This window comes from Eschrichtius robustus, chromosome 3 (genome assembly GCF_028021215.1).
Source record: "Eschrichtius robustus isolate mEscRob2 chromosome 3, mEscRob2.pri, whole genome shotgun sequence".
Taxonomy (NCBI): Eukaryota; Metazoa; Chordata; class Mammalia; order Artiodactyla; family Eschrichtiidae; genus Eschrichtius; species Eschrichtius robustus.
Genome location: NC_090826.1, coordinates 113,381,953 through 113,399,426, shown reverse-complemented (window position 1 = coordinate 113,399,426; position 17,474 = coordinate 113,381,953). Strand labels below are relative to the sequence as shown.

Here is a 17,474-nt window from a genome sequence, read left to right as displayed (position 1 = left end):
AAAACTGAACATACATACAGTAAGCTACCACAAGAAGTAAAAATAATATTTTCTCATCACAATGCAGAAAAACTAGAAATTAATAAAAAACTAAAAACTTTATGGTCTGGAAATTACCAGATCTCAGAATTTGTAGAAAATAAACAAAATAACTTTTGATTTTCATGGAAAGCTGTATTCAAAGGGAAGATACCTTTAAATATTAATTAAAAGGAAAATAATAAAAATAAATGGAATAAATCATTCAACTCAGTAGTTACCAAGAGAACAAAATAATCCTAAGAAAAGAAAACTGAGAAACCTGAAGGCAGAAGTGAACTAGAAAACAAAGGCAGTAACTGTCCAAATAGTGGTTCCTTTGGGGGGAAATGAAACATATTTAGCAAGTCTAACCTGGAGATAAAGAAAAATGAGGGAAAACAATATATAAAATAAGTAGTGCTAAAGGGCAAATAATTCCAGATACAGAAGTTAAAAGGAAACTATAAGAAATTTGTCTGCTTTTAATTATATCCAAATAAATGTGAAAAGTGAAAATGATTTTTAAAAAAAGATAATTTACTAAATCTGAGTTCAGAAATCAGAAAATTTTAACTGACCAATCACCATAAATATAATAGAGAAGTCCCTCAAAAAGCTCCTACTGTTGTCAAAAATTGCTGCTCTTAGATGGCTTTAGTTTAATTCTGTAAAACTTCAGAGAAAGATAATTTCAAAATTATTTAAATGTTTCAGAGCATAAGAAATGAAGGAAAGTGAGTATAAAATTAATCCTAAAAACTTACAAAGATAGCACAAAAAGGGAAACTACAAAATAATTTTGCTTAAGCAAAAATTCAGGTTCTTCTGAATACGGGTAAGCTTCACTTTAGCTTACTTTTAAATACATATACAAGGAGGGCTACACACAGTCCCATTTATATGTGTTGAATTAATTGAAGGTATATTACTCTGTTATTTAATTATACCACTGCTTAAGAATATACATCGATAATTTTTAGTGATAAAAACTTATCTTTTATAGTAAACAGTCTGTATAGTTCTATAATGACTTCATTTTAGTCTCAAGGTTACAAATAATTGCTTGGAACTTTAAATCTTTAAATGTCAGAGCAAAGTCTTTTGCCTGTCTTACCAAAAAGGCTTAATTAAACATATCTCAACTTAATTTGGGAAGATACAGAATAGATTTGCTTTACATTTTATAGAAACAAGTTCATAAATATTCACTTACCTTTACTGAATGTTGTGATATCTCTGTGCTTGTCTTCTTAAGGCATTCTGTGTCATTAACAACTGATAGCTAAGGCTGACAATCTCTGACTTCAGTTATACTTTCCTGAGTTAAAGAATATGGGCTTAAAATTTTCTTTTCCTCATATGTAGGCATAATGATGCAAAATGCTAAGTAAACTATCAGCATACAATTTCAGCAGCACATTAAAAGAGCTATGCGTTATAAAGGGACAACACAAACAATCCTTTTGGAATTGGGTAAAGGGTATACTGGACCTCTGTTTCATATAATTACATGTGAATCTACAATAGAGCTATATACCATTATGAATTGTGTTTTTTCCCCAGGAATCCAAAGGAGTACAATACTAGGAAATGTGTTACTATAATTAATTATACTAATAGTTAAAAAATAAAATAGGTATTTCCTTAATGTGTTAAATAGAAATATGTAAAAATACATAATGCATGTAAAAATATAAATGTATATATGTACACACATATGTATAATGCTTAATGAGGGGACACCAGGGCATTCTCATTAGACTGTGGATGAAGAGAATGCCCTTTTTCATCACTGGTATTTAATAATGTTAATGAGATACTAGTTAATAAAATTAGAAAATAGGAATTAGAAGGATAAAAATAGAAAAGGTAAAATTACTGTTACTTGCAAGTGATGTTATATACCTTGAAATCGCAAGAGAATCAGTCAAAAAAAATGATAAAAGAATTCAGTGAGGTAAGAAATAAATGAGAAATCAGTAGCCTTCATACAAATGAACAGAAGTTAAAAGAGAAGAAGAGATTCCATTAGGAAAGAGATGAAATATCTAGGAATAAACTTATCAGGGTTTAATATTTAAAGGAAGAAAGCTTCAAAACACTAGTGAATTTTGAACAAATAGGAAAGCTTAAAATGTTGTTGAATAAAAAAAATCATAAAGATGTCTGTTGTCCCAAAATTTAATTGCACTTTTTTTATTGTGGTAAAATGTACATAACGTCAAATTCACCTTTTTTACGTGTACAGTTCTGTGAGCACTAAGTACATTCACATTGTTGTGAAAACCATCATTACCATCCATTTCCAGAACTTTTTCAGTCTTCCCCAGCTGAAATTCTGTTAATTCCTGTTAAATAGTGACTCCCTATTCCCCCCATCCCCTAGCCCCTGGTAACAGCCGTTTTACTTCCTGACTCTTTGAATTTGACTTAATACTCTAGGTATCTCATACAAGTGGAATCATATAGTATTTGAATTTTTGTGACTGTCTTATTTCATTGAGCATAGTGTCCTTGAGGTTCATCCCTGTTGTAGCATGTGTCAAAATTTCCTTACTTTTTAAAGTTGAATAATGTTCCATTGTACATATATATACCACATGTTATCATTCATCTGTCAGTGGAGTTGCTTCCACCTTTTGGCTGTTTGTGAGTAATGCTCCTGTGAACATCAGTGTACAAATATCTGTTCAAGTCCCTCCTTTCACTGCTTCAGGGTGTTTGCAAATTTAACAATCAAAATTAAAGTAATACATACTTTTTGGCACCAGGTAAGTTGCTTATAAAATTTATATGAAAAAATAAGCAAGAGTAGTCAAGACACTTCTGAAAAGAACAGTAACATGTAGGAATAAGACATCAGATAATTAAAGTTAAAATGGTTAGAACATTGCATGGATGGAGAGAAAATTAATGACCCAGAATGGAGTATCTAGCAATAGAACCAAGTATGTACGAGAATTTAGTACATGAGAAGTGTATTTTGTATCAGAGGATGAATGATGAAATGATTTCATGTATATACATACACACATATGTATTAAACTTAAAGGCTGTATGGCTTTTCATTTCTTTTTCACTGCTATATTTCATTTGAGGATAAAAAGATGCCATTATATTCCACATTAAAAAAAAAGAAACTACTTTGATTCCACTTTATCTTCCAGCTCTGCCTCTTTATTTCTCTGTTTCCTTGCTGTTCTTCAGATTTCTCTCTGCCCATTCTCTTTTAAACCCATTCCAATCATGTTATTGTGGGATCTTAGTTCCCCGACCAGGGACTGAACCCAGGTCCCCAGCAGTGGAAGTGTGGAGTCCTAACCACTGGACCGCCAGGGAATTCCCATGTTTTTGCTCTTGTACTTTATAGAAACTGCCTTTACATGGTTACCAGTGACCATCCCCACGCCACAATGCTAAATCCAACAAAGAAATACGTGTTTTCATTTGTTTGACCTGTCAGCAGCAGTTGGCAGTCATCACTCTTGGAAATAAGTTTTTTTACTTCATTTCCAAGGTACCACACGTTCACTCACTCTGCCTCCCCCCCCCCCCCCCGACCTCTCGTTGCTACCTTCTGGCCTCCTCATTCTTTTGCTAGTTCTTCATCTTCTTGATCTTTTAATGTTGTAATGCCTCAGTGTTAGTCTTTAGTCCTCTACTCTTCTGTTTATATTCACCCTGTTGACTTAAAATATATATGTACACAATGTGAGAGTTAATATATACACAACGTGAGAGTTAAGTTTTATTTGGGGCAAAACAAGGACTGCAGCATTTCAGATAACTGAGAAACTGCTGCTCCGAGGAGGTGAGGGGAGGAGCCAGGATATATAGGAGTTTTGCAACAAAGAGCAGGTAATTGGGAACGTCAAACGATTATTGTTAAAGAAAACCAGATATCTCAAGTTAAGGAATTTAGCGCTTTTCTATATATGGGAAGATGGAAGAGTCTGGGCTCACTAAAATCATTCCTTTGATATGCACCTGAGCTATCTGGGGCCTGTATTTTCACATCCTGAGTTTCCTCAGGGCTCACCACCCGGAGTGGCTGCAGTCTGATGGCTGCTAGATGGCAGGTATTCTTTTCAGCATTGAGTTTCCTCAGGGCTCACCAGCTCACGTTGGAGGGCTGCAGTCATTGGTGACTGTGACATCCTTTGTTTATTGACATGGCAGGAAATATTCCATTTATAAATATTCCATTGGTCAACCCTCACCTGGTTATGTGACCCAGGCTCAAGGTTTTAAATATCTATAAGCTGTTGTTTTTCAAATTTGAATCTTCCTGTTCAGACCTCTTTATTTGGATGTTTAGAACACATTTCAGTTTTAACATGTCCAAAACTGAACTCCTCATAGTCGTTTTCAACTCTCCTCCAACTACAGTCTTTATTACCTTTTCACCACTTCCAGTGTTCCTACCCTAGTCCAAGTCACTATCATCTCTTGTCTAGAAAGACTCCATGCTATTACCCTTAAATCCTTATAACTTTATGAAGAGAGCAGCTAGAGGGAGGGAATATTTGAAGATGTAAGTGAAATATCACTCTTCTGTTCAAAATCTTTTAGTGCTTTCCCATTTTTTTCAGAGTAAAAGCTCAAGCCTTTATAATGGCCTAAAGGCCCTCCATGATAATAATAGCCCTTTCTGATCACATATTCTATTCTCCCTGAGTCAGTTGCTTAAGTCCTGCACATTAGCATTCTTGATGTTCCTGTAGATAACTTTCTCACTTCATGTCTTTGCTCAGATGTTACCTGATCATTGAGGCCTAGTCCAGTCACCTAACTCAATTTTGCAGACTTTCACAGCACTCTCAATTGGCTTTTCTTTTTCCCATAGCAATTAACACCTTCCAACAAGTAATATTTTAAAAGTTTATTGTTTTTCTTTATTGTCTTTCCCACTAAAATGTAAGCTTTGTGAGAGTGGAGATTTTTGTCTTTACTGTTCTTTGTTTTATTTCCAACAGTGAGTGGGCACCCAATAAATATTTGTTGAATGAAGAATTAGGTCACATACCTCCTCTACATAAAACCTTCCAATGGCTTCCCCTCTCTTGGATTAAAACAAAAGTCTGTCCCCCTACCTTCTGCCTGACCACTCTTCCCTTGATTACTCTGGCAAACCTGGATTCCTTGAATTTATCAATATGAGGTAAGTTCCTGCCTCAGGGCCTTTGCTCCTGCTGTTTCCTCTTTTTAGTATTGTTCTTTTCTCAGGCAGCTACATAGACTCCTCCTTCACCTCCTTTGGGCTTCTGCACAAATGTAACCTCAATCAGGACTTTCCTGACAACCTGTTATTTTTTTAATTTTTATTTTGGCTGCGTTGGGTCTTCGTTGCTGTGCGCGGGCTTTCTCTAGTTGCGGTGAGCGGGGGCTACTCTTCATTGCGGTGCGCGGGCTTCTCATTGCTGTGGCTTCTCTTGTTGCAGAGCACGGGCTCTAGGCATGCGGGCTTCAGTAGTTGTGGCTCGCAGGCTCTAGAGTGCAGGCTCAGTAGTTGTGGCGCACGGGCTCCGTGGCATGTGAGATCTTCCCGGACCAGGGCTCTAACCCGAGTCCCCCTGCATTGGCCGGCAGATTCTTAACCACTACGCCACCAGCAAAGGCCCCTGACAACCTGTTTTAATATTGCAGATCCTTTCCAATCCTAGTCTTTCCTCTTCTTCTATGCTCTCTGATCTTCTCCATAGCCTATTTCACCATCTGATATACTGAATATTTCACCTATCTTTTTATTGCCTCTACCCCTATCATGCATTAGAATAAAATCTCTGCAGTGAAGGAGATTTTTTTTTTCCATTACTGTTATTCCTAGCGCTTAAACAATCGGTACTTAAAACTATTTGTTGAAAAAATGAGTTCCTGACGAAGCAAGAATTCAAGATTATAAAGTAAATTAAATCAGTAGTGTTCTTGAAGAGTTAGAAAATGTAACAAAAAAATTATTCACAAAAGTAATAGTATTTATGAAATATTTAGAAATAAACTTGACAGCAAGTGTTTAGGATCTATATGGCTAAAATTATAAATATCTAGTAACACCAAAAAGCTTGACTAAATAGATAACATTTGCTTTGTTATTGTGGAGCTAAAGTTAATGTTGAGCTATCTTTTTTTCCTATTTTAATATATAAAGGTAATGCCGTGTGGAGTTTTTCAAAACTTTATATGAACCTCAAGGTCATCTAGAAGTATACATATGCAAAAACAACCAGGGAGCCTTACGAAAATGTTCTAAAGTTAATGGTTATGGTTGCACAACTCTGTGAATATACTAAAAACCATTGAACTTGTGCTCAGAAAGGGTAAATTTTATGGTATGTGAATTATATCTCAATAATGTTGTTATAAATAAAATAAGGAATTTCTATAGGATTACAAAAAGGAAAAAATAGTCTTTTTAAGTATTAAAACATACTGTAAAGTGTCCACATATTATTAGTGGCTCAGGAATAAACATAAATGTAAGTGAAGCAAAATGGAGAGCTTAGACCCAAATATGAATAAAAATATGTGAGAAATGTATTTCAAATCAGTGAATGTGAAATGAGAAATGGAAAAACTCTTAGAACAACGGACAAAACCTTTGCAGGTAAAAGCTGCTTCTCTACCCACAGATTATGTTTTAAAAATTCAAAATAGGGCTTCCCTGGTGGCGCAGTGGTTGAGAATCTGCCTGCCAATGCAGGGGACACAGGTTCGAGCCCTGGTCTGGGAAGATCCCACGTGCCACGGAGCAGCTGGGCCCGTGAGCCACAATTACTGAGCCTGCGCATCTGGAGCCTGTGCTCCGCAACAAGACAGGCCGCGATAGTGAGAGGCCTGCGCACCGCGATGAAGAGTGGCCCCCACTTGCCACAACTAGAGAAAGCCCTCACACAGAAACGAAGACCCAACACAGCCATAAATAAATAAATAAATAACTTTTTAAAAAAGTGTTAAATGTTTAAAAAAAAATTTCAAAATAGATAAATAATTTGAAGTAAAAGTAAGAATGAGACCATAAAAACATTCATTGAAAATGTGGTGAAGATTGTCATCTTTAGGAGGATGTGATCATTCCAATTATGCTACGAAAACAACTATAAAACTAAATAGATTATTTTATCTAGTATAATGGTTAAGAGCTTTAGCTATGAAATCAGACTATGTTTAAAGCATACTTCAGTCACTTAATGGTTAAGTGACCTTGACCAGGTAATCTAGTATCTAAACTATTCCTATTTTTAAAAAAATAAATTTAATGAGGATAATTACATTAACCACATCATATGGTTGTTGTGAGGATCAAATGACAGAATATGTGTGGTACTTAGTACAGTTTTTCATATGTTTCTGAATACATTTAACTTCTTTTTAAGAAAAATAATAGGAAGTAGAAGGACAACCAGTAAATTGGGAGACAAATGTGCAACATGAGAGAAATAAATATTATTTCAAAAATATGAAGGGCTCTTCTAAGTAAGAAATGATAAACTTCACAATTCAGAAAAATGACATGGACCTCGAACAGCTATTACACTGCTGAAAAAATATACAAGGCCTGCAAAATCACGTGACAGGATGTTTTGTTCATAATACCAGGCAGTAAGTGAAAATGTAAATAGAAATGTCCCAAAAGTGTATCTATAGGTTGTGAAATCTTAAACACTGACAATGGCAATGAAAAATATTTTCTTCATATTTAGAACATTGACATTCACAAAAAGAAAACTCACATAGCGTAATGAGAAAACATTACAAGCCGTATAAGAACACAAACCAACAGTAGGGAAGGAGTCAACAGATGAGCATACACTTCACTACCAAAGAGCTGGAAATATTGAAACCATCTGAAAGATTTTGAAATGGTTAAAATGGGCAAAAAGATAACCATTTGATAAAAATAGGACGATAACAAATGGATTTGAAAATGAACCAAATAGTAATTAATCCTAGAAATAATGGCATTTGAAATGAAAACTCAATGAGTTTATTGGAACAGTAAATGAGAGAGCGTATTTTCTGAAGATAACTATAACCAAATCACCCAGTTGTCAAGGTTTGTGAACATTAAGATTGACATGAATACTGTTAGTCTGATGTTTAATTTCAAAATTGTCAGAAGCAAGGTTGTCAGTTGTTACTGTTTCTGCCATAAGAATATCATTGCCTAAAAATGTAGAATATCACAAGTCACAAGGTATTATCTTGGGTTAGTGTTTATAAACTCTGAATTTTTATAATAAACTTTTTTCCATTAAAAAAGTCTTTCTTGATGCAGAGCTGTCCTACACGTGTAACAATTTATTATATGTACCCTTTTTTAAAAAAAATTTATTTATTTATTTGACTGCATCGGTCTTAGTTGTGGCGTGCAGGCTCTTTGTTGTGGCACGTGGGCTCCAGAGCACGCAGGCTCAGTAGTTGTGGCGCATGGACTTAGTTGTGCCGCGGCATGTGGGATCTTAGTTCCCCAACCAGGGATCGAACCCACGTCCCCCGCATTGGAAGGCGGATTCTTACCACTGGACCACCTGGGAAGTCCCTATTGTATATACCCTTTGATTAAGCAATTCCACTTTTAGAAGTTGAATTGAAGGAAATAATTGGACAAATAGGCAAAGATATATATAATTGGATGTTCATCATTATATTCCTTACAAGAAGAAATAGCCGAAAACTGGGACTTCCCTGGCTGTCCAGTCGTTAAGACTCCAGGCTTCCTCCACTGCAGGGGGCACAGGTTCAATCCCTGGTCAGAGAACTAGGATCCTGCATGCCTCACAGTGCTGTTTAAAAAGCAACCATTATGTGGTTGATTTTATGAATTTTGAACTATTACAAAACCATTGAATTGATAGTCTGACTCGATTTATTTGTGTAAAAGGATGTCTTCCTCGTATTGTTTAAGTGGGCTATGAAACAGCAAGCATTTTTGGCCCCATTTTTATAAAAGAATGTACATGTATTTGAAGTATATGGTGAAGTATCTGAAATGTAAAATTGTTTATTTATGCATAGCAGTGTTTATACCGTCCCTCTTTTCTAATCAGCATACTTTTATCTTTGTTTTCAAGTTGAAGAAAATTATATGCCTAAAATGATGTTTTGATACAATATCTTTTTCATTGGCTAACATACTATACTCTTTAAAACGATACCTCTTACTACTGGTTGTCATTTTAAGAGGTTCTTAGAAAGGTAAGAGAATAATATTACCAGTACCAAATGTAGTTTTCAGCATCTTATTAATATTATCTCATTCACTCTGTTTTATTCAGTGTCAGGATTTGGAAGAAAAAAATCTTTGAAACCAAAATCAAATTATCTGTGTTTTTTTGTTTTATTTTTATTTTTTCCTTCTTTAATCATAGACCATTTACTGTGGATACTAACTGTTTTAGGATGATTTTAATTAACCTGAGATATTCATTTCCATCAAAGGTGAAAAACCAGATTTCAGTACAGTCTTTTAGCAGGTTAAGGGAACTGGATGTTTCTACTTTTCTTTTAGACAGAATTTTTAGAATAACTTTTATTGAAGTGTAACATAAATATAAATGTAACAACTCAGTGAATTTTCACAAACTCAACCACCCATGTAACCAGCATTCAGTTTAAGAAATGAAACATTACCAGCACCCACCAAGATCTTGTGCTCCTTTCTCATCACTGCCCCACACCACGGGTAACCATTTTCCTGACTTTAAATATCATAATTAGTTGTGCCTCTTTGTGAACTTAATATAAATGGAGTTATATAGTACACACTTTTATTCTGTATCCTTTCACTTAGTCTTGTTTGTGAGCATTATCTATGCTATGGTACAGAGTCATAGTTTGTTCAGACAGATTTTTAAAGGTAAGTTTTAAAATGGAAGTGTCAAAATTTTCAGGTATAAATATATTTTAAAATACTTAATAAAGCCTTTTAAGTTTTGAAAAGTAACTGTAAAAATACAAAATGGGAATATTGTTTCTTTAACAAGATGGGAAGAAAATGTGTTTCTTTAATCGCAAGCTTAATATTTGTCAGTTGAATATGAAACTGTCAGAAAAGCCAGTTTCCTCTTGGGCAAAATTGTAAGGGTCCAGTCCAAAAGAAGAGATAGTCCCCTTAATTTTGAGTGAATCAAATATTGGTTGTATTGTGTTTCCTCCCTCCTGGGTTACTATTTTCGTTAATCTTCTGTTTATTCTTCCATTTTTAATATAACCAGATATGTATATGTATTCATATTCCTATCTTCTTACACAGAAGATAGCATATTATAACCACCGTCCAAATTCTTGCTTTTTTCATTTAATGATACTTATTAAAGAGCATTCGATAGCAATATATTGATATCTTCTCTTTTTTTTTCCGGTTTTATGGTAGTCCATTGTACAGATATACTTTGATTTATTCAGCCAGTCCCCTGTAGATAATCATTTAGACTATTTTAGGGTTTTGCTATTAAAATGGTGGTATATTTTTAGCTTTTTGCAAACATTAGATTTTTTGCCAGTGTGTCTTGGGGTAGATCCCCTAAAAGTGGTCAAAGGAATAAATGCATGTGGTATTTTTCTAGTTATTGCCAATTTCTGTTTTGTAGGGATTATACCATTTTACATACAAAACTTTTCCATATATGCATGAATTTGGTTTTGGGTTTTCTATCCTGGCCCATTGGATCTTTTGTCTTTTCATGTGCTATACTGTTTTAGTGATAGAGGCTTTAAAAATTAATTTAATATTTGATACAGTTATCCCCTTCTTTTTAGATTTTGCTAGGTATTCTTGCTTATATATTTTTCCCAATGAATATTATAACTTTTCTTATTCCTGAGAGAATCTTGTTGGTATTTTTATTAGGATCACATTAAATTTATAAATTTGCTTAGGGGAAAATGTCAGCTTCATGTGTTCCTATCCACAAACACAGTATGTCTTTACATTTGTTCAGGTCTTTCATTTGTATTTTATAGTTAAGAAAGACTCTTTATGTCAGTTATACCTCATAAAGACTCTATGTCAGTTATACCTCAATTAAAAAAAAAAAAAAACAACTTTGCTGAAACGTGAAGAAGAAAAAAATCTTTGTTATCCAAAAGTAAAACAGACTGTTGTGTGAAATGATAAATTCATTTGTAAAGTATATAATGAGGATTCATACATTAGATAGCAATTTATATTATGACTTAAAAGTTACTTCCAACTCTAAGATTTTATATAAAAACACATTCTAAAGAAAATATGAACGTATTTTATTGTCTTTTCTATTTTTCTCACATGAAGAGAGAACTTGACTGCTCATTCAAGATTATAATTAAGAATGTGTTACAGGAGTGAAAGTTGGTCAGGAATTGTCCTGCATTGGTTTGAAATCATTGAAATCAAATAAGGAGGTAGGCAAAGAACCATTATTTTAAACGAGGACCGTGGGATATTGTAACTAACAATATCTTTTCAAAAACAGTACATTCATATGCTAATGTATATTTAGTCCATGTAAGGAGAAAGTAGACTTTAATTTGCCTTTTTAAAACAATGTCAAAAAATACCATAGGGATATTTCTAAATACTCAATAATATGTATGTTCATATGGTTGAAAGTCAACAAAGATTACATCTTGATAGCCTCTGATATAGCAGTAGAGGAACTAACATACTGTGACATTAGTATAACATTAGTTAGGTTTTTTAAAAAAGCACTATTGCCTGTCTTATATCTGATTTGTCATCATTTAGTTTGTTTGATTGTAATGCTAAACTGAAATGGTATATAAGCTTTACTATCTCTGAAACCCTTTTCTTGTTCAAATTTTAGGATCCTTCAAAGTTGTACAAGAAATCAGGTGATGTTGCAGCCATTGAATGCCAGTCTGAGGAGAGCATCCATCTTCATTCACAGGGAGAAAACAATCCTTTGTCTAAGAAGCTTTCTCCAGTACACTCAGAAATGACAGATTACATTAATGCAGCATCATCTACTCTTGTTGGTAGCCGGGATCCTGATTTAAAGGACAGGGCATTACTTAATGGAGGAACGAGTGTAACGGAAAAGTTGGCACAGCTCATTGCAACTTGTCCTCCCTCCAAGTCTTCCAAGACAAAACCTAAGAAGTTAGGAACTGGCACTACTGCAGGATTGGTTAACAAGGATTTGATCAGGAAAGCAGGCGTTGGCTCTGTAGCTGGAATAATACATAAGGACTTAATAAAAAAACCAACTATCAGCACAGCGGTTGGATTGGTAACTAAAGATCCTGGGAAAAAGCCAGTGTTTAATGCAACAGTAGGATTGGTCAATAAGGACTCTGTGAAAAAACTAGGAGCTGGCACTACAGCGGTATTCATTAATAAAGACTTAGGCAAAAAGCCAGGGAATATCACTACAGTAGGACTGCTGAGCAAAGATTCAGGAAAGAAGCTAGGAATTGGTGTTGTTCCAGGTTTAGTGAATAAGGAACCTGGAAAGAAGCTAGGACTTGGCACTGTGGTTGGACTAGTTAATAAAGACTTGGGAAAGAAATTGGGTTCTACTGTTGGCCTAGTGGCCAAGGACTGTGCGAAGAAGATTGTAGCAAATTCAACAATGGGATTAGTTAATAAGGACATTGGAAAGAAACTAGTGAGTTGTCCTATGGCAGGACTGGTCAGTAAAGATGCCATAAACCTTAAAGCGGAAGCACTGCTCCCCACTCAGGAACCACTTAAGGCTTCTTGTAGTACAAACATCAATAGTCATGAAAGTCAGGAACTTTCTGAATCCCTGAAAGACAGTGCCACCAGCAAAACTTTTGAGAAGAATGTTATACGGCAGAGTAAAGAAAGCATATTGGAAAAGTTCTCAGTTCGAAAGGAAATCATTAATTTGGAGAAAGAAATGTTTAATGAAGGAACATGCATTCAGCAAGACAGTTTCTCATCCAGTGAAAGGGGGTCTTATGAAACCTCAAAGCATGAAAAGCAACCTCCTGTATATTGCACTTCTCCGGACTTTCAAATGGGAGTTGCTTCTGATGCATCTACAGCAAAATCCCCTTTTAGTGCAGTAGGAGAAAGCAATCTCCCTTCCCCATCACCTACTGTATCTGTTAATCCTTTAACCAGAAGTCCCCCTGAAATGTCTTCACAGATGGCTCCTAATCCGTTACTTTTAAGTCCTACCACAGAACTAATGGAAGAAATTTCTGAATCTGTTGGAAAGAACCAATTTACTTCTGAAAGTACCCACTTGAACATTGGTCATAGGTCTGTGGGTCATAGCATGAATATTGAATGCAAAGGGATTGATAAAGAGGTAAATGATTCCAAAACTACACATATAGATATTCCAAGAATAAGCTCTTCTCTGGGAAAAAAGCCAAGTTTGACTTCTGAATCCAGTATTCATACAATTACGCCTTCAGTTGTTAACTTCACTAGTTTATTTAGTAACAAGCCCTTTCTAAAACTTGGTGCAGTAACTGCATCCGATAAACACTGCCAAGTAACTGAAAGCCTAAGCACTACTTTGCAGTCCAAACCATTAAAAAAAAGGAAAGGAAGAAAACCTCGGTGGACTAAAGTGGTGGCAAGAAGCACATGCCGGTCTCCAAAAGGGCTAGAATTAGAAAGATCAGAGCTTTTTAAAAATGTTTCTTGTAGTTCACTATCAAATAGTAATTCCGAGCCAGCCAAGTTTATGAAAAACATTGGACCATCTTCATTTGTAGATCATGACTTCCTTAAACGCCGATTACCAAAGTTGAGCAAATCTACAACTCCATCTCTTGCTCTCTTAACTGATAGTGAAAAACCATCTCATAAGTCTTTTGCTACTCACAAACTATCCTCCAGTATGTGTGTGTCTAGTGATCTTTTGTCTGATATTTATAAACCCAAAAGAGGAAGACCTAAATCTAAGGAGATGCCTCAACTGGAAGGTCCACCTAAAAGGACTTTAAAAATTCCTGCCTCTAAAGTTTTTTCTTTGCAGTCTAAGGAAGAACAAGAACCCCCAATTTTACAGCCAGAAATTGAAATTCCTTCCTTCAAACAAAGTCTGTCTGTGTCTCCTTTTCCAAAAAAGAGAGGCAGACCTAAGAGGCAAATGAGGTCACCAGTCAAGATGAAGCCACCTGTACTATCGGTGGCTCCATTTGTTGCCACTGAAAGTCCAAGCAAGCTTGAGTCTGAAAGTGACAACCATAGAAGTAGCAGTGATTTCTTTGAGAGTGAGGATCAACTTCAGGATCCAGATGATCTAGATGACAGTCACAGGCCAACTGTCTGTAGTATGAGTGACCTTGAGATGGAACCAGATAAAAAAATTACGAAGAGAAACAATGGACAATTAATGAAAACAATTATCCGCAAAATAAATAAAATGAAGACTTTAAAGAGAAAGAAACTGTTGAATCAGATTCTTTCAAGCTCTGTAGAATCAAGTAATAAAGGGAAAGTGCAATCCAAACTCCATAATACAGTGTCAAGTCTTGCTGCGACATTTGGCTCTAAATTGGGCCAACAGATAAACGTCAGCAAGAAAGGAACCATTTACATAGGAAAGAGGAGGGGTCGAAAACCAAAAACTGTCTTAAATGGCATTCTTTCTGGTAGCCCTACCAGCCTTGCTGTTCTTGAACAAACAGCTCAGCAGGCAGCTGGGTCAGCATTAGGACAGATTCTTCCACCTTTACTGCCTTCATCTGCTAGTAGTTCTGAGATTCTTCCATCACCTATTTGCTCTCAGTCTTCTGGGACTAGTGGAGGTCAGAGCCCTGTAAGTAGTGATGCAGGCTTTGTTGAACCCAGTTCAGTGCCATATTTGCATTTACACTCCAGACAGGGCAGTATGATTCAGACTCTTGCAATGAAGAAGGCCTCAAAGGGGAGGAGGCGGTTATCTCCTCCTACTTTGTTGCCAAATTCTCCTTCTCACTTGAGTGAACTCACATCTCTGAAAGAAGCTACTCCTTCTCCTATTAGTGAGTCTCATAGTGATGAGACCATTCCCAGTGATAGTGGAATTGGAACAGATAATAACAGCACATCAGACAGGGCAGAGAAATTTTGTGGGCAAAAAAAGAGGAGGCATTCTTTTGAGCATGTTTCTCTGATTCCCCCTGAAACCTCTACAGTCCTAAGCAATCTTAAAGAAAAACATAAACATAAATGTAAGCGCAGGAATCATGATTACCTCAGCTACGACAAGATGAAAAGGCAAAAACGAAAACGGAAAAAGAAATATCCCCAACTCCGAAATAGACAGGATCCAGACTTTATTGCAGATCTGGAGGAATTAATAAGTCGCTTAAGTGAAATTCGAATCACTCATCGAAGTCATCATTTTATCCCCCGAGACCTTCTGCCAACTATTTTTCGAATCAACTTTAATAGTTTCTATACGCATCCTTCTTTCCCCTTAGACCCTTTGCACTACATTCGAAAACCTGACTTAAAAAAGAAGAGAGGGAGACCCCCTAAGATGAGGGAGGCAATGGCTGAAATGCCTTTTATGCACAGCCTTAGTTTTCCTCTTTCTAGTACTGGATTCTATCCTTCTTATGGCATGCCTTACTCTCCCTCACCCCTTACAGCTGCTCCCATAGGATTAGGTTACTATGGAAGGTATCCCCCAACTCTTTATCCACCTCCTCCATCTCCATCTTTCACCACTCCACTTCCACCTCCTTCCTATATGCATGCTGGTCATTTGCTTCTCAATCCCACCAAATACCATAAGAAAAAGCATAAGCTACTTCGACAGGAAGCCTTTCTTACAACCAGCAGGACTCCCCTTCTTTCCATGAGTACCTACCCTAGCGTCCCTCCCGAGATGGCCTATGGTTGGATGGTCGAGCACAAACACAGGCACCGTCACAAACACAGAGAACACCGTTCTTCTGAGCAACCACAGGTTTCCATGGACACTGGCTCTTCCAGATCCGTCCTAGAATCTTTGAAGCGCTATCGATTTGGAAAGGATACTGTTGGAGAGCGCTATAAACATAAGGAAAAGCACCGGTGTCATATGTCCTGCCCTCATCTCTCTCCTTCAAAAAGCTTAATAAACAGAGAAGAGCAGTGGGTCCACCGAGAGCCTTCAGAATCTAGTCCATTGGCCTTGGGATTGCAGACACCTTTACAGATTGACTGTTCAGAAAGTTCTCCAAGTTTATCCCTTGGGGGATTCACTCCCAACTCTGATCTGGCCAGCAGTGATGAACATACAAACCTTTTCACAAGTGCAATAGGGAGCTGCAGAGTTTCAAACCCTAACTCCAGTGGCCGAAGGAAATTAACTGACAGCCCTGGACTGTTTTCTGCACAGGACACTTCATTAAATCGGCCTCACAGAAAGGAGCCGCTGCCTTCCAGCGAAAGGGCAGTACAGACCTTGACAGGTAAGAGGGTTATTTTGTTGCCTGTTGTTTGTGTTAGAGAAATGGTGTATTTTGCCTACTGGTTGCCTGATACATGTACGTGAACTTTTAATAGCTGTAGTGTTTTTGTTTTTATAAATGTATTTTGAAATGTTATCTTCCAAGTTTTTGTTTTCAGTAGATGTGAGAAGTAAGATAAGGCATGTCTTTGCATTAATTTTGAATTTTGAGAAGAGATATCATTATCAAAACAAACAAGAAATAATACTCAACTTTTTGGAAATCAGGAAAAATGATTTTCTTATGCAAAAAGACTATTACACGGTTTCTTTAGTGAGAAATGGCTCAGGTATCTGGGGTTTTTTTAAAATTTTATTGAAGTATAGTTGATTTACAGTGTTGTGGATATCTGTTAATAGCTATGCAGGATTTTTAATATATACTGATCCAATTTATAAGTGTTTCTGTGTTACTGGAAGAATATGTTGTTAACTCTGTGTGTCTCATAATAAAAATCTAAACAGTCAAAACTGTCAACTTTGGGGAATTCCCTGGTGGTCCAGTGGTTAGGACTCTACGCCTTCACTGCTGCAGGCCCGGGTTCAATCCCTGGTTGGGAAACTAAGATCCCACAAGCCATGTGGTGAAGCCAAAAACAAACAAACAAAATTATCAACTTAGTAAAATTTAACTTAATATTTAGTGGGACTTCATTTTTCAGAGTACCTTTAGGTATCTTCATAAAGGCTGCTTAGGTTGAATGAAGTGACATAAAGCAAATTTAGGTAATGCATTTGTAATGTCTAGAAAGTGTCTTTTAAGAATTGAAAAGAAGATAGAAAACAAGAAAAAGGAAGCATTGCCTATTCATGTATAAGATATCGCTAAGTCACAAGTTCTTTATCAGAGATCTCAACCCTACGGGTTTGTAAATTAACTCTAGAAAGTCCATAAAACCTCTGATGTTGTAAGTAAAATTATGTGTATGTATGCTTGTGTGTATTTTTCAGGAGAAAATCCATATTATTTTTTCTGATTCTCCAAGTAAACTGTGTAAGCCTCAATATCCCTTCCTATAAAATGGAATTAGTAGGGTTATTATAAAC

General features: G+C 36.0%; 1 protein-coding gene across 9 annotated transcripts in view; it reads left to right on the top strand.

Moving 5' to 3' along the window:
* ASH1L (ASH1 like histone lysine methyltransferase) overlaps positions 1-17,474 on the top strand; it is a 209,302-nt gene that overhangs the window by 48,195 nt on the left and 143,633 nt on the right. For 8 of the 9 annotated variants that reach the window (XM_068540958.1, XM_068540954.1, XM_068540956.1 and 5 more), the window contains one exon: positions 11,826-16,389. The exons of the other annotated variant lie outside the window; for it this stretch is intronic. In XM_068540958.1, coding sequence (XP_068397059.1) covers positions 11,826-16,389 — 4,564 coding nt within the window. The remainder of the gene's footprint in view (positions 1-11,825; positions 16,390-17,474) is intronic. 9 annotated transcript variants of the gene reach the window in all.